Source organism: Glycine soja, chromosome 10 (assembly GCF_004193775.1).
Source record: "Glycine soja cultivar W05 chromosome 10, ASM419377v2, whole genome shotgun sequence".
Classification (NCBI taxonomy): domain Eukaryota; kingdom Viridiplantae; phylum Streptophyta; class Magnoliopsida; order Fabales; family Fabaceae; genus Glycine; species Glycine soja.
The window spans coordinates 32,645,733-32,664,350 of record NC_041011.1 but is presented as its reverse complement, the minus strand read 5'-3'; the positions used below and the strand labels follow the sequence as shown (position 1 = coordinate 32,664,350).

General features: G+C 38.1%; 1 protein-coding gene across 1 annotated transcript; it reads left to right on the top strand.

The window, feature by feature from the left end:
• The first annotated feature begins 16,938 nt into the window (after positions 1–16,938).
• LOC114369286 (ethylene-responsive transcription factor ERF010-like) lies at positions 16,939–17,778 on the top strand. The gene has a single exon (XM_028326486.1). The coding sequence runs from the start codon at positions 17,129–17,131 to the stop codon at positions 17,579–17,581; it is 453 nt and encodes a 150-aa protein (XP_028182287.1). The 5' UTR covers positions 16,939–17,128; the 3' UTR covers positions 17,582–17,778.
• The last annotated feature ends 840 nt before the right edge of the window (positions 17,779–18,618 follow it).

The following is an 18,618-nucleotide window of genomic DNA, read 5'->3' as shown; positions in this document are numbered from 1 at the left end:
ATAGGGAGAAGCCCAATCCAATTAAATTTTAGAGGGGGAGGTGAGCATTTGTTTGCTACACCCCATTGCCACATTATATAGTCACACTTTGTGCATGTCCTTCATGCTTAACATGCCTCATGCCACCTAAGCATACTTAGTGGAGAATCTTAGACTTGATCTTGGATTAGTGGGCTGAACCATAGCTAAAATTCACTAATCATAATTAGTGAAATTTTGGCTCCAAAATTTGGCTCCCCAAATTCAATTTCAAATTCAAGTGAAATATGAATAGAAATTCAAATTTCCCTCCATCTTTGTGTGACACTTAGGCTATAAATAGAGGCCTTGTGTGTGCATTTTTTGAACTTTGATCATTTGAGGATTAAACTTCAAATTTCAGACCTCTTTTGAGGCACAAAATTTCGTGCTCCTTCTCTCCCTCTTCCTCCATTCATCTTCTCCTACCTTGAAGCTCTTATCCATGCCTTCCTATGGTGGTGAGCTTCTTCTAGACTCATCTTCTCCTTGAAGTGGTGTCTCCTCTCAACTCTTCTTCTTCTCCATTTTGCTGCCATTAAAATTCAAGAAGCAAAGGACTCCATTGATGAAGAAGATCCAAGGCCAACAAGCTCCAATGGAGCTACATCATGATACCCCCACTTAGAAAGAAACTAGTTTCCAACCTCTGCAACATCCTCTTGTCGTTGCCAGAAGCCCCTTGTGGATACTCCTTACACTCTATGTACCGCTTGATGTCATGGTACCACGGCTTACCATCTTGCTCCTCTTCTATAAAGCAGTAATGTGCAAGCTTGCAGCGACATCGGAACTCGATGTACGAAAAGTCTCCATGTGGGTGTTGGATCAAGTGGCCTCAGAATAATTAAGAAGGGGGGTTGAATTAATTATTAATGTACCTTGACTAATTAAAAAATATCCTTCTTAATGTTACTAGATTCAATTAGGCTTTTACTACTAAGTTAAGAAAGTAAAGAATAGAAAAAGAAACTTAACCAAAAGTAAAAGCGATAATTAAAGTGCATAGCGGAAATTAAAGAGTGTAGGGAAGAAGACAAACACAAGAATTTTATACTGATTCGGCAACAACTCGTGCCTACATCCAGTCCCCAAGCAACCTGCGGTCCTTGAGATTTCTTTTCAACCTTGTCAAAACCTTTACAAGCAAAGATCCACAAGGGATGTACCCTCCCTTGTTCTCTTTGAACAACCAAGTGGGTGTACACTCCACTTGAACTAATCCACAAGAGATGTACCCTCTCTTGTTCTCAGTTACAACAACCCAAGTAGATGTACCCTCTACTTGTACCACAAAGGATGTACCCTCCAATGTGTTAAGACAAAGTTCTCAGGTGATTAGTCCTTTGAATCTTTGTGAAGGGGAAACAAAAGATATCTCAGGCAGTTAGTCCTTTGAAATCTTTTGTTTAAGGGAAATGGAAGAATCAAAAGAATTCTCAGACTGTGTCTTTTTGAATTCTTTGAAAATGGAGAAGGGAGACACAAAAGAATTCAGGCGGTTAGTCCTTCGTTCTTTTGGAAAAGAGAGAAGAGAGACACAAAAACAATTCAGGCAATTAGTCCTTGTTGAATTCTTTTTGGAAAAGGGAAAAGAGAATGAAAAGATATAACACACTTTTGTTTTCTGTGAAAGAACAAGGTTTGGAAACCAGAAAACTTAGAAAGCTTTTTGGCAAAGGAAGAAGAAGAAAGATGAGAAGCAAAGGTTTCAAGATTTCTCAAAAGTAGTTCAAGAAATTCTAAAAGTTGTATGGGTTTTTTTTTTGAAATGCAAGTCAAGGTCTTGCTTTTATAAACTCTTCATGTCTTGTCAAGAAAACCATTGGAAGAGTTATAACCTTGAGAAAATCTTTGAGAAAACCATTGGAAGAGTTACATCTCTTGACTTTTTATTCATAACTTATCACTGGTAATCCATTACCATAACCATGTAATCGATTACACAAAGCATTTTATGAAAAGATGTGACTCTTCACAATTGAATTTGAATTTCAACGTTCAGATACTCTGGTAATCGATTACCAATATATTATAATCGATTACATCATTTAAAAAAACATTTGGAACATTGCAAATTCAGTTAAAAGCTTTTGAAATCAAACTTTGCCACTGGTAATCGATTACAGGTAATTGGTAATCGATTACCAGAGAGTAAAAACTCTGGTAACTTAGAAATTTTTTAGAAAAACTCTTTTGAAAAACAAAATTGTGCTATGTTTGTTTTTCGAAAAATCTTTTCAATACTTCTCTTGTGAAGTTTTCTTGATTTCTTCTCTTGAATCTTGAATTCATCTTCTCTTGAATCTTGAAATCAAACTTCTCTTGAATCTTGAATCTTCTTGATTTCTTCTCATGAAACTTGAAATTAATCTTGATCTTGAACTTGTTGACTCAATCTTGAAATCATTCTCTTGGGCTTTTTGTCATCATCAAAACTACTTGAATCAACTTGATTCATCTTCATGAAGCTTGCTTCTACAGTAAGGTTAGCTGAAACATGGACACGAGAGTGGCAAGCACATCAACCATCTGATTTTCCTCTATGGGAACATGGTGGAAAGAGACATCATTGAAGAACTCGACCATTTTCTTGATGTAGGCCTGATAGGTTATCAATTTGTGATCCCTAGTGATGCAATCCTACCCCGCAAGGGCATTGGATAGAAAACTGCAAGTAGATTGGGCCAGATATGCAAGAGAAGGCCCTAGGGTTCTTATGAGCCTTAGGGTAGATTTCGGGCCCATGGGCTAAGTACGAGCCCACTTATCTTTATAAATATTAGATTAAGGTTTCATTATTTTTGGGCCTTGTATTTAGGGCTCCATAATGTAGGTAGGGTACCCTAGAAATATAGGATTTTTCAGCCCTTGTATTTTAGGGCACCTAGACTAGTTTTTGTATTAGGGGTAGTTTTGTAATTTCACATGCACTAAGTGGATATTTGATGTGTGTGGTTGGAAATAAATTTAATTGAATTGGTAGAAGCCCAATCCAATTAAATTTTAGAGGGGGAGGTGAGCATTTGCTTACTACACCCCATTGCCACATCATATAGTCACACTTTGTGCATGTCCTTCATGCTTTTCATGCCTCATGACACCTAAGCACACTTAGTGGAGAATCTTGGAATTGATCTTGGATTAGTGGGCTGAACCATAACTAAAATTCACTAATCATAATTAGTGAAATTTTGGCTCCAAAGTTTGGCTCCACAAATTCAATTTCAAATTCAAGTGAAATTTGAATTTCCCTCCAATTTTGTGTGACACTTAGGCTATAAATAGAGGTCATGTGTGTGCATTTTTTTCAACTTTGATCATTTGAATATTAACTTCAGATTTCAGAGCTCTTTTAGAGCACAAAATTTCGTGCTCTTCTCTCCCTCTCCCTTCATTCACCTCCTTCTTCCTCCAAGCTCTTATCCATGGCCTCCTATGGTGGTGAGCTTCTTCTAGACTCATCTTCTCCTTGAAGTGGCGTCTCCTCTCTCTCTTTCTTCTCCATTCCGCTGCCATTCATCTTCCAAGGAGCAAAGGAATCCATTGATGAAGAAGATCCTAGGCCTACAAGCTCCAATGGAGCTTGCATCATGTGGTATCAAGAGCATCTTCATCTAGGTGATGTTCTTTTGCTTCCTCTATCTTTTTGTTCGGTGAATTCTCTTTAATTCCTTGTTCTTCATCTTATTCTCCATGTATATCCTCCATTGTCTTGTGGTTTGGTGCTGTTTAGAGTAGATTCAAAAAAAAAATAATAATAAACCGATTAAATCTTAGATCTACACTTGTTCTTGCATTTCTATGGTTCAAAATTTGTAGATCTACTCTTGAATCTTGTTTTTGTGTTGATTTTAGGTTCTATCAATTTTCATTCATAATATTCTTGTGCTGAACCTTTAGATCTAAATTTTGTTCCAAAATATTGATTAGAAAAAAAAAACACAAAAATCTAAGTGTAAATCACTTAATCCATGTTGTCTTAGAGTCATGTTTAGTCATAGTAATTGTCACATTATGTTCTAAGTTTGTGTTGAATTTTATTTTGTTAATTGAATTCTAGATACATTTGTTCATGTATTCTTGTCATTCTTAGCCTATATTTTGAATTTTGAGTCTAATTCATGCATGTTATTTAGTTCATAACATGTTCTAAATCAATTCCTAGAAGTAGTCTTGTTCTTGAACTTTTTTTTTGCTTTCTAAGTTTCCTACATGATGCCTATGATGAAGTTGAGTTGTGGTGCTGAGTTGTGGCTGGATTTGTGAATCAAAACAAGTCTTAAGCTCTCTTTAATTGTGTTATTCAAGATAATTGAGCATAAGCAAACACAAATTGTAACTATCCAAGCCTTAAGCAACATAAACACTACTCTTGATTTCTAGGTTGAAATCGCTGGTGCTGGCAGCTTGAACATACGAACTTGTATAAATTACTGGGAATTGGTCACTACGTTTTTTGAGCTGAAACTTTTACTGAATTTTCTAGACATCTGGACGAAAATTATAAAAAAAGAACCAAGCGATTTGGATTAAAGGAAAAAATAAGAAAAATCTCACAAGTTGGCAGAAAAATCAGTGTCCAAGGAAAAAAAAAAAAGAAAAGTGAAAGGAAAGTGTGCTTGTTGTTTTGGCTCAAAATTTGTTCTATAATTGGTGCCTATTTTATACCAATCCTAGTTCTGAAATTTCAATTGAAAATTATTGTGAAAACAAGTGCCAAAACTAGAGGTTTCTTGAGTCTTTTTTTTTTTTTTTTTTAGAGTTTTTCTACTCTACTCTAGAGCCATTCTAGGTTTCTCTTTGAGTCCTAGCTTGCTTTTTTGTGCTTTTCATTGCTTTAGTTGTTGAATAATCCTTGGAAATTTGTCTTGTTAAAACTCTATTGGTTTAGCTTTCATTTCATTTTTTTTTGTCTTTGGTTATTGCTTGTCTCTTTGTTTCCTTGCTTGTGAGTTGCCATATAGGGAATTGGAAAGGAGGATTGGTGCCATATCTTGAAGAATTTGAGTCAAGAAGCAAGGGGCCAACCACCTTAAGAGCTATTGGACTAAGAAGCACTCCAAATTGAGTGAAACACTAAAGAGAGAATAGCCACCACAATTGAGGACTTTTTTCTTTGTAATTTTGTAATTGGCAATTTGCTTTGCTTTCAAATTTTGTAACAAAAAGGCCTTTCATTGGAAGTAAGTTGGGAGCCTCCGCTAGGTCACCCTACTTCCATTTGTGTGTAATAATTTTAGGCAATTTCCCCTTAGGATAGTGAGTGTTTTGTTGGGAACCTTAAATGAGGTCATCCAAACACTCTTAGGATCCGCCTAGTTTGCATTTCTTGCACTTTAATTTCTTGCTTATTTTCATAGCTTATTTCCTTTACCCTCCATTGTCAAACTGCCTAGATAGCTTGCCTTTTACTAATTAGTTTTTACCTTATCTTTCACACCTCTTTTAGTGTTTATTTTGGCTAGTTTCAACCATAGTTTATTTTACCTTTTGTTTTCAAACCCCCAACAAGAAAGAACCATAACTTAGGAACCAACATGAGTCTTCATTCTTCATCTAGTGTTAATGGTGAGGGTTCTACTCCTAAGGACCCCTTGTATAAGATATTAGATGAGTTGAGATCCCTTAAGTTGTGGAAAGAAAAACAAGAGAGAAAAGAAAAAGGTAAAAAAAAGAGTGGAAGAAATAAGTCAAGATGAAAGAAAGAAAATAAGAGAGGAAGAAAGAAGAAAAATAATGAAAGAAATGAAAAGAGAAAAACATGTCTCCTATAGTAGTCATAACTCTTGCAAGAGCCTAAGTGAAGAACTTCGTGACTATTATGAAGGAAGGCATAGGTCACATCTTACACCTCACTCCCATAGGAGAGAAAATGAAAGGAAGCCTCAAGAGGTTAACATTAAACTCCCATACTTCCATGGGAAGGACAATGTAGAGGCTAATTTAGATTGGGAAATAAGTGTAGAGCAACAACTTAAAAGGAAGTCTACTTCAAAATCTTATGGCTCTCACTCTTATCCAAAGAAAGACCAAGGTCAAGGAATCTTAGGGGTGAGACCTTCTAAGCCCAAAGATGATAAGGGTAAGACAATAGAAAAGCAACCCCTTAAGGCTAGTATGCAAGAGAAGACTAGCTCCATGAAGTGCTTTAAATGTCTTGGAAGAGGACACATTACTTCTCAATGCCCCACCAAGAAAACCATGATTATGAGGGGCCAAGACATTTATAGTAGCCAAGATGAGGCTACTACTTCACCTTCCTCTAGTAAAAGTGAAGAAGCAAAAGGGGAAGAATCTAGTGAAGAGATCTACCCCCAAGAAGAAGGACAACCTTTAATGGTTAAGGAGGAGTGTAAGGAGGTAAGTGTCTCCTCCAAGAGGTTAGCTAAGAAGGAAAGACATTTTGAAATAAAGACAAATATTAAAGAAATTTCCCTTCTTAGACAACCTCCACATTTTCTCCTTTGTAAAAAGACACTTGTTAGCATTGCCACATCTCTTAGGCTTGAGTTTATTCCTCAAGTAAAGGAGTTGTTGGATGAGGGTTTGGTTCGCAAGAGATTAAATCTTTGTGCTTTGTTGGTGCCCAAAATAGGTATTATTAGGCGCCAAATCCCAAAAATAGGTGGTGTGATGAATGCTTTGGGTGGTGCAACACTCTTTTGTAAAATCACTCGTGCACCCAACATCTTCATGATTTGTGTACATAGGGACTCGTTAGGTAGGTTTGTTCTTATTTTTAGTTTCAATACAAACTTAGGCACTCATATGGGACACCTTAGGTTTGTCATATTTTTTGGTAGGAATAATCAACATGAAAATACAGAAAAAGGTATGTTCTATTGCTTTACTTTTCTTAATTTTTTAAATTGTGATCAAGGGGTTCCCATGAACCCTAAGAGAATAAAGGTCATTCCTGAGTGGCCCGCTCCACCAAGTGTAAGAAAAATTTGGGGTTTCCAAGACTTAACAAACTTTTACAAAAGGTTTGCCCCGTATTTTTCTATACTTGTAGCACCACTCATTGAGTTGGTGAGGAACCATGTTCCTTCATGGGAAGATGCCCATGAAATGAGTTTTCAGACCTTACCTTACTTCAGCATACTAAACACCACTAATACATATGTTTTTGTTATTTTTACAGGTGTTGAGGGAAAAAGCCCAGAGTTTCAAGAACCTCGGGATTTGAGGTCAAATCCTTTTCAAGGGGGAGGGAATGATGCAATCCTACCCCGCAAGGGCATTGGATAGAAAACTGCAAGTAGATTGGGCCAGATATGCAAGAGAAGGCCCTAGGGTTCTTATGAGCCTTAGGGTAGATTTCGGGCCCATGGGCTAAGTACGAGCCCACTTATCTTTGTAAATATTAGATTAAGGTTTCATTATTTTTGGGCCTTGTATTTAGGGCTCCATAATGTAGGTAGGGTACCCTAGAAATATAGGATTTTTCAGCCCTTGTATTTTAGGGCACCTAGACTAGTTTTTGTATTAGGGGTAGTTTTGTAATTTCACATGCACTAAGTGGATATTTGATGTGTGTGGTTGGAAATAAATTTAATTGAATTGGTAGAAGCCCAATCCAATTAAATTTTAGAGGGGGAGGTGAGCATTTGCTTACTACACCCCATTGCCACATCATATAGTCACACTTTGGGCATGTCCTTCATGCTTTTCATGCCTCATGACACCTAAGCACACTTAGTGGAGAATCTTGGAATTGATCTTGGATTAGTGGGCTGAACCATAACTAAAATTCACTAATCATAATTAGTGAAATTTTGGCTCCAAAGTTTGGCTCCACAAATTCAATTTCAAATTCAAGTGAAATTTGAATTTCCCTCCAATTTTGTGTGACACTTAGGCTATAAATAGAGGTCATGTGTGTGCATTTTTTTCAACTTTGATCATTTGAATATTAACTTCAGATTTCAGAGCTCTTTTAGAGCACAAAATTTCGTGCTCTTCTCTCCCTCTCCCTTCATTCACCTCCTTCTTCCTCCAAGCTCTTATCCATGGCCTCCTATGGTGGTGAGCTTCTTCTAGACTCATCTTCTCCTTGAAGTGGCGTCTCCTCTCTCTCTTTCTTCTCCATTCCGCTGCCATTCATCTTCCAAGGAGCAAAGGAATCCATTGATGAAGAAGATCCTAGGCCTACAAGCTCCAATGGAGCTTGCATCACCTAGTTTCCCATTGATGTGTCATTATTTTCTCATATTTCTTAACCCTTTTTGTCACCATTTTAATTACTGATTAGCCTTAATTATCAAATTAATTATGCAGTTTTATCATTTGGGCCTACTGGATTAATTTTGTGTTTTTAATTTAATTTCAAGAGAATTATAAGTAATTGGGCTTGAATCCAGAATTGGGCTTGGACTTGAAGAGAGCAGACTATTTTATTCTACCAAATCTTATCTTATCTAGATTTTATCTCATCTAGATATTATTTCATCTAGATTTTATCTCATCTAGATATTATTTCATCTAGATCTTATCTTATCTTATCTTATCTAGATTTTATCTCATCTAGATATTATTTCATCTAGATCTTATATTATCTTATCTTATCTAGATTTTATTTTATTTATAGGCTTGGACTTAAAACAAATTTGTAAGCTTTGGGGCTGAGAACTATATAACAGCACCAAGGTTTTAGTTTTAGCTCTCTCTTTTTGGGTTTTACTTCTCTTTCGTTTTAGGCCCTCTCTTTTCGTTTTAGTCACTTTTCGTTTTAGGGAGAAATAATACTTTTAGGTTTTGCAATTCCAGTTTTTACTATTCACGTAGCAATAAAATTTCATTTTCTGCTTCAATCTGCAATTTCGTTTTCTGCTGATTAATGGAAGGCTAAGTCTCCAACATTGTTTTCTCTTGAGGATCAAGCACAACTCTCTTTGAGGTTTTATTATTACTATTGAATTCTGATCAGTTTTTCCTCTTCACCAATTACTCTGTATTTGTTGTTATTAATCCATGCATGCTTAGTGCTTGATTAATTGTCTCTGTGCTTAATTTACGTTCATACTTAATGATCAGTTTTGTTCATGATTAATTGGTGTATGTGTTGCTTAATCACATAATGATTGTCTTATGTTAAATTTCGCTTAGTAATTTAATTTAGGGTTGGATTAAGTGGTTGAACTGATAAAGGATAAATTCTCGTAACCTAGGATAAGAGACTTGCTTGTGAATCAAGGGGAAACAACGTGTTTTAATTCTGATATTTTCTAATTAAAATTTGCTCGCTGTTTAACTTACAAAAACAAACAACTCCCCCCCCCCCAATTCGTTACTATTTTATTACGATCTATTATGAATGTTTGGTTGAACATTGCTCGTTGGGAGACGACCTAGAATAGCTTCCTAGATACTGCATTTTTAATGTTTATTTGATTCGGGTACGACCTCGATCACCCATTCTCCCCTCAACTGGTGAATTACCAAGGCTGAGTCTCAATACACTTTGAGCAACTTGACGTTAAAGTCAATTGCCGCTTGGATTCCAAGGGTGCATGCCTAGTATTCAGCCATATTATTCGTGCAATCGAAACCCAATCTGGTCGTGAAGGGAATGCATTGTTGTCGGGGGACAGCAAAGCCGCCCTAACCCCATGGCCTAGGGCGTTGGACGCGCCGTCGAACCACACGATCCACTTATCCTTGTCTTCATCCTCCACCTTCACCCCGAACAAGGCCATGATGTCTTCATCTGGAAACTCCGGATGCATGGGCTGGTAGTCATTGAGAGGCTGCTGAGACAGATAGCTCACCAAGGCACTTCCTTTTATCGCCTTTTGAGTGACATAGATAATGTCAAACTCAGATAGCAGAACTTGCCATCGAGCAATCCATCTTGTAAGAGCGAGTTTCTCAAAAATGTACTTGGCTGGGTCCATCTTGGATACCAACCAAGTAGTATAGCTTAACATATACTACCTTAGACGATGGGATGCCTATACCAAGGCACAACACGTCCTTTCCAACAGAGAGTAGTTCATCTCACAGGTAGTGAACTTTTTGCTTAAGTAGTAGACGGTCCGTTCTCTCTTTCCGGAATTGTCATGCTGCCCCAGCATGCACCCCATCGCCTCATCCAATACTGTCATGTACAGGATAAGAGGTCACCCGGGCACTAGTGGCATAAGCATAGGAGGGTTCATAAGGCATTGCTTGATCCTACCGAATGCCACTTGACAGTCGTCGTTCCATCGGACCGACTGATTCTTGTGCAAAAGTTTGAAGAGAGGCTCACAGGTAGCGGTGAGCTATGATATGAACCTCGCTATATAGTTTAGGCGCCTCAAGAAACCTCAGACTTGTTTTTCAGTGTGCGGTTCAGGCATCTCAAGGATGGCCTTTACCTTTTCGGGGTCCACCTCTATTCCTTTCTAACTTACGACGAAACCAAGCAATTTTCCTGACTTGACCCTGAAGGTGCACTTGGCGAGGTTCAACCTTAATTGGAACTTCTGCAGTCTCTCGAACAACTTCCGCAAGTTGACAAGATGTTCCTCCTTAGTCCTAGACTTGGCAATCATGTCATCCATGTAGACTTCAATCTCTTTGTGCATCATATCATGGAATAAGGCTACCATAGCCCTCTGTTAGGTTGCCCCGGCGTTCTTGAGCCCAAAGGACATCACCTTATAATAGAATGTTCCCTACAAGGTGACGAACATAGTTTTCTCCATGTCCTCCGGCGCCATCTTTATCTGATTGTAACCCGAGAACCCGTCCATGAAGGAAAACAAAGCAAAATTGGTTGTGTTATCTACAAGGATGTTGATGTGTGGTAAAGGGAAGTTATCCTTTGGACTGGCTCAGTTTAGGTCCTGATAGTCCACACACATCCGTACCTTCCCATCCTTCTTAGGGGCCAGCACAATATTGGCCATCCATTCGGGGTATCGAGCCACTGCCAAAAAAGCCAGCATCAAACTTCTTTTTCACCTCTTCTTTGATCTTCAAGGACATCTCATGCTTCATCCTTCTTAGCTTTTATTTTACTAGGGAACAATCGAGATTCAACAGCAATCGATGTTGTACAATGTTGGGGTTCAAACTGGGCATATCTTACTACGACCAAGCGAAGATGTCTTGGTAGTTCCGTAGCAACACCACCAATTCATCTCGGACCGGTGTGGCCATACCTGTACCAACCTTTACCTTTTTCCTTTCCTTGCTAACACCCAAGTTTACGATTTTCATTTCTTCTTGGTGCGACTTCATCTCTCGGTCTTCCTAAGCGACTATCCTTTCTAGCTCCGGGGAAAACCCCATATCTTTATCTTCTCCATTCTCGGCTTGGCTTGCTATTCATTCAAAATCGATGTCAGGGTCCTCAGTATTAGTACCTTCACGGGACTCGTCGTCAGATCTGTACCATTTTAATCGCAACAGAAATAAACATGCAGATAAATGAGAATGGGTGAAGGTGCAAGAACAAATGAAGGAAAGATCTTATATTATATATCTTGATAGCAGAAAGACATAATGCCCTAACATGGAGAAAACCGTAAAGCCTAGGCCTAGCTATAAGGTTAAAACTAACGAATTACATTGTGCCCTCATCAGAAACTTTGGGTCGTTCAACAACTTGCCATTTTCCTAATTGATAATCAGGAAGGCACAGCTGTACCCAGTTTGAACGCTCCTAAGGGGCATCGTCGTGTATCAGGGCGACTTGCTCTTCACACCTCCAGCCCGCACTCACGAAGCTCTTGCTGATGTGGCATAGAGTGGCTTCTTTCACTTGTGGCCTTGGCTGTTGGCTTATGCCCCTACTTCTTCTCTCTAGGGTGCTTCTTCTTACATCCGCATGCATGGGCCTATAGCCTAGCCCAAACCTCCCGCAGTTTTCCTTAAATTCCACCAAGCTGGCCACACCATCGTTGTTCTTTCCTAAGCCCATTTCGGGGTCATATAACATCACACGGGCTACCATTATTGCAGAGTCAGACATGCAGAGTCGCATCGAGAAGGATTCCACAGAAGCATTGCTCACTATCTCAAAGGACTGAAAAGTTGTCTCCAAGGATTCTTCCACGGCTTCAACATACGGCATAGAAGAAGGGCAGCTTACTAAAATATCCTCCTCCCCCAAGACCACCCCAACCGAGTGAATCCAAGGTCGGCCCAAAAGACAATTATAAGCTAGATTGATGTCCATCACTTGGAAAGTGATCTGGCAAAAGTGAGGTCCAACCTGAATTTGGAGGTCAATCTCCCCTATTATGTTTCGGCGGGTGCCGTCAAAAGCCCGTACTATCATAGAGCTCGGCTTTAGATGTGACACATTGAAAGGCAGCTTGTTCAATGTACTCCCAGGGATGACATTGAGCAATGAGCCATTGTTGACGAGTACCTTAGCCACAATGTGGTCCATAAACTTGACGGACACTTGTAAGGCCTTACTGTGTCCCCGCCCTTTGACAGGGATGTCCTCCTCGGCGAAGGTGATATTTTCGATGATGCCCTCGAAGCCTTCCATGCAAATATCTTGGGCCACGTGGGCCTCATTCAAAACTTTAACCAGCAACATCCGATGAGGTTCGAAACTCATGAGCAGTTCCAAAAGGAAGACCCTTGCTGGGGTTTTGTTGAGCTATTCAATCACCTTGAACTCACTCTGTTAAATTATTCGGAGGAACTCGTTGGCCTCTTCTATGGACACTTTCTTTCCGCTGAAGTCTTCTCCTTTCTCAGCGAATCTCCCGGTCAGAACATCCTCCTCGAAAGTGGGGCCCGCTTCGTTGGTCTCTTCCACGACCACCTTCACCTTCCCCTTGGCACCCGTGGGTCATACTGACGAGTTAGGCGCTGCGAAGATGCGACTGCTATGAGTCATACCACTTAGGCTGGTGATGTTGGTAACTTTGGCAGAAAGTAAGTCAATGTTGGTGGCCTCCTCTTTCTTTTCGCTTGGCTTCTGAGGGGCGTATCTCCATGGGACTGCCTTGTCTCTTCAGTAGGGGAAGGGGCAGGTTTGCTACCTTGGATAGGTCGAGAATCTCGGGGTCTCTAGGAGGCCACACCCCTGGTGAAGTGTATCACCAAAGGCTTGGGTTTAGCGGGGCTTTCTTTGTCCGCTGACTGCATGCATACGTGTTGTTCTCCCTTGTTCCCTTCACCAATCTCAAACCAGCCTTGGTCCATCAGTTGTTGCACCAGCTCCTCTGCCGTTGAACATGTTTCCATGTGATGCATCAAATAGTAGACCCCTTTGTGCCCATCAAAGGAAACCATGCCCGCCTCCTGCAAAGCGTCAAAGATAAACCTTCTTAAGGTTACCACGTCCTTCATTTGCTTGGGCCTTTACTGCCCGCACGCCTCTATTGCATTTACCGTCGGTCCCCCATGATTTGCGAGCAGATTTGTTTTCACATTTGGGCCATCTTCTTGGAATGTTAGCCATCCTGCGTCAATCAAGCTTTGGACTTTATGCTTAAGGGCCACTCACTGCTTGATCGAATACCCCGGAGTACCTCTGTGAGACGCGTAAGTCGTGTCGGGGTTGTACCACCTCGGGAAAGAAGACTGGTAGATTATTCTGGGGGTTACCACCGCCAACTGGTTAGTGATTAGGGATGGCAACAAGTCCCCGTATGACATCGAAATTGGGGCAAACTCTGGAAGCTTCTTTACTGGAGGGTTTCTCCCCGTATTGGAATTTATGCCAAGATTTGCATTGCCGATGGGACAAGGTTGCATTGGAGCCAGGGCTTGAGCGGGAGCTCTTAGTCACTTTTGGAGAACATTGTGGGGTAAGGTTGGAACAAAGCTACTCTTTTCCACCATATGTCATCCTCAAACTGCTGGCCAAACTGAGGTAGTAAACCAAACTTTGTCTTCTCTTCTTAGAGCTGTGATTAAAAAGAATATAAAGAGTTGGGAAGAATTTCTGACTCATGTTGAATTTGCATACAATAGGGTTGTACATAGCACTACACAACACTCTCCATTCGAAGTAGTGTATGGTTTTAATCCCTTGACTCCTCTTAATTTGTTACCATTGCCTAACATTTCTGATTTTTAGCATAAGGATGCACAGGCTAAAGTTGAGTATGTGAAAAGATTGCATGAGCAGGTGAAGGGTCAAATTTCATAGAAGAATGAAAGTTGTGCCAAGCAAGTCAACAAGAACAGGAAGGAAGTGGTACTTGAACCAGGTGATTGGGTTTGGATACACATGAGGAAGGAGAGGTTCCCTAAACAAAGGAAGTCCAAACTTCAACCTAGAGGAGATGGATCTTTCCAAGTACTAGAGAGGATCAATGACAATTCTTACAAGATTGATATTCCAGGTGAATATGGAGTAAGTTCTTCATTTAATGTTGCTTACTTGACTCCATTTGTTGCAGGTGATGATTTAGAACATTTGAAGGCAAATTCTTTCCAAGAAGGAGGGAATGATAAGAATCTTGAAACTGCCCAAATACAGGGACCTATGACCAGGAGTAGGACCAAACAGCCAGTGGATACCCTCCAACAAATGGTAGCAGACATACTTAACAAGGCCCAAGTGGAGAAGGATGAAGGCCCAGAAGTAGAGGCATTACTAAGCATATTAATCGTTGCTAAAGGCCCATACTAATATGAAGACCCATGCCAAATATGTTCTATTTTTTATTTATAATTTTTTCGTTGTAATTTTGGCCCAAATTGATTTAAAGGCCCATGTCTATTTCTATTTTTTTTTCGTTGAGATACGTTATATGTAGGGATTTCGTTTTCAATAGAAGCACTTTTGCATTTGATAAAAATTTTGTGAGAACTTCTCTTTGGGTTCCTCGCTGAACCAATCTCGGACTTATCAAGGTAATCCTTGTGGCGTCTACCCTGACTTATCTTCCCTCTCTGGAAGTGGTCTCATCCAAAACTCTTTAGCTTGTATCAAGCGATATGCTTCTAGTAAGCGATCCGCTATGATACCAGATGACGTGATCCTTACTAGGAGTAGATCGCTTGATACAAGCTACAGAGTTTTGGATGACGCACTTTCGGAGAGGGAAGATAAGTCAGGGTAGACACCACAAGGATTATCTTGATAAGTCTGAGATTGGTTCAACGAAGAACCCAAAGAGAAGTTCTCGCAAAATTTTTATCAAATGCAAAAGTGCCTTATGTATTTGGGGTAATATGTTGTAAACCTATTGTAAATATTATTTGGTCCTTCCTCGGAATGAAAGTAGCCAAGACACCATAGTTTGAAAGGAGACACATGATGGGTTGCTTCGACAACAACAGTTAAAGTTGCTCTCAAAATCCTCCCTGTGTTCCTCGTTCCAAGCAATATGGAAATGGTTGGGCTAGTAGCACATTAGGAGATTGTTATGATATATGGAAGAATGTTTTGATAACTAATATGAAAAGGTGGAAGAGAGGCCTGAGTGAAAGACATATTAGCCGAAAAAATCATTTATATGTATAATAAATGAATGTATAATAAACAATAAAAAATATACATATTCAAATGTTCAAAAATGAAATGATTAAATGTATGTTGGGTAAAATATTTTAGTCAATTTCTAATTTTTTTTACTAGCTAAAAAATTTGTTTCACTGTTCGGTAAACAAAATTTGTTTAGTAGATTTTGAATAGCTTTTGACATTTTATGAAACATGAATTTTTAAAACGTTAACTTCTACCTCTTTATATATATTTTTATCCTTAATATATTTATCAAATTTATTGATTGTCCTTTTTAGATAAATTACAATTTTATTAATTTTCTATCATTTTATACTTTTTAGCTACTTTAACAACTAATTTGACTAAACATTTATAATTTAATAAGTAAATTTTTTTTTAATTTTCAGCTAACTTTTCAGCTAATTTAGCCAAATACAACTTATAATTCATTATCATTTTTTGAATACCTAGTAATAATAATAAGAAAAATATTTTATAACATGTGCATTAAAAATCCACTCAATCAAATGTTGTAGCAATTAATATAATTTATTCTAATAAAAAAGTAATTTATATAACTTATTGAATAAATAAAAACTAAAACAGTAAATGCAATAAATGAATTCATGCTAACAAATAAATGTACAAATTGAAAATTTAAAAAATGAAACCATTAAAATTCATTCTTCTAATAATGATAAATGCATAATAATATTTTTTAAAAAGATAATAAAAATAAAATAAATATTTTATAATATGTATATTAAAAACCTATTCTCTATTAATTTTCTAGTAATTAATATATTTATTAAATAAATAAAAATAATGTAGTTTAAAAAATGGTCTACTGTCTAACCTATCCTTAATGATGTAGACAGTAAAAAGAAACACCCTAAGGTAAACTTAGAATACATTATATCTATATAATATATAAATTTTTTCACTAATGATAATATAGCAAAGTAGGAGGAAAATCTCTATAAAGAAGATAAAATATATTTTTAAACTATATTTTTTTATCATCCTAAGATTAGAAATGTATGTTTTTCATTATTATAAAATTATTATAGAATTTTTAATACGTTTTTCATCCTAAAATAATTAAAATGTGTTACTTTTTTTATTCAAAGAAATGTTTGTATTTAAACTTATAATTATAATTTTTTACATCAATTATGTATATAATTGATATAAATAAAATATTTTTTATATTAATTATGCATGAAATTAATATAAAAAAGTTATACATGTAAAGTTAGATAATCAAATTTTATTTTAGACTAAAAATAATATATTTTAATTTTATAACAACGAAAAATATATTTTAATTTTAACATAGACAAAAAAACACATTTTTTATTTTATGAGAAAAACATATTTAAAGTGAAAAAAATAGTGGAAAAATGAAAGTGATGGGTTGTTTTGTTTGGGTTATCTTTGTGGGTGAATATATTTTTTGTTTGGACCGTGAATTCTGAAATTAAATAGTGGTAATTAAAACGGTGGTATATATAACACCGAACAGGGTTCGGACGTGGATGGTTCAAGAAGCAGGCGACAACCTAGGCTAAGTGTCTCTCTGCAATGCAAACCCAATAACCCTTTCCTTCCTGACACTTCATTATTTTATTCCATTTATTTATACTTTTCATGAAGGTTTAAGGTAATTTTCACAGAGAGAAAGAGAGAGTAGAGATGGAAGGAGAAGGAGGAAGCGCAACCAGAAAGAGAGGGAAAGATGGTGAGACTGAGACGACGACACGTTACAAAGGAATCAGAATGAGAAAGTGGGGCAAGTGGGTCGCTGAGATTCGAGAACCCAACAAGCGTTCCAGGATTTGGCTCGGTTCTTACTCCACGCCCGTCGCGGCGGCGCGTGCTTATGACACCGCCGTTTTCTATCTCCGGGGGCCCTCCGCGCGCCTCAACTTCCCGGAGCTTCTCGCCGCGGAGGGCCCCGCCGCCTCCGACGCCGTCATGTCCGCGGCCTCCATCCGGAAGAAGGCCACCGAGGTTGGCGCCCGAGTCGACGCACTTCACCGCCAGGACCCCCACGCGCCGCCTGCCGGAGAATTCGCCGACCGAGTCGACCTTAATAAGATACCCGAACCCGAGAATTCCGATTGTGACTACTGGGGCGGGGATTAGAAGTGTTGTTGGGTTGGGGCGGTTGCTAACGTGCGCCGTGTGTGGAGGTTACAAAGTGGAGCATGGTGATGATGATCGTGACATGAGGCCCGTTTCTGTTGTGTAACTTTTTTTTGGTTTACTCTTTTAATTTGGATTTCACAGAGGAATTTTGGTGCTGTCTAATTTTTAAATGTAAATTACTTGATCATCGCCCACCTCTTCCTTGTCGCTTTTAATTTTAAATTTAAATGTCTACTCTTTCTGAGATAGAGTTCGGTGGTAAACTGGTAATTGGGAATTTTTCGAAAAGTACAAATTATAATCTTTTAGAAATTGATGACAGATAATAGAGTTTATAACAATTCGTACCGTAGAATCGAAGTTAGTGATACAAAATTTACAATAATTTATAATTTTGTTCAACCAATTGATGACAGACATTACACTCACACTATATGATAAACTTTGATATTATGACCTTGTTTTTAAACGATAAGAAAACCTTGTTTTTAAAAATTATTTTTTTAATTGGAAGAAAAAGGGTTAGAGGGGGCAGCAATGGCCTAAGGTGCTAAGGAGTTGGGTGGAAAGAGAGAGTGAGCCATGTTAACCACTCAAGTAATTGTAATATTATAATATTATAGCTACTAAAGAGTAAAAAATTGGAAGTTAGGTGATTTTATGAGTTGTATTTGTGAAGAGAAGGGACCATTGGGGAGGGATGATGCTGTGGTCACTACTCTGTTTCGATGATAACGATGGGTGATGGATGGGGTCGGTTAATCGGTTCTGTCGTCTCAGATTTTTGTCTATTTGGAGTCAAATCTCAGACGACAATTGTATCCAACAAATGGAAAATAGAAAAAACAGAAAATATGAAAAGCAACCGAAAATGTAAGAAAGAAAGAGATATGTCTCCAATGTGAAACCAAAATTGTAGCTCCTCACGCCTCCAAAGAAGATTACTGTTCCTCAATTAAACTATTAACAAATATCTCCCCCAAATGTTGTGTTTTATTTGTTTTGTGATCCGCTGTAGATTATATTTATATATA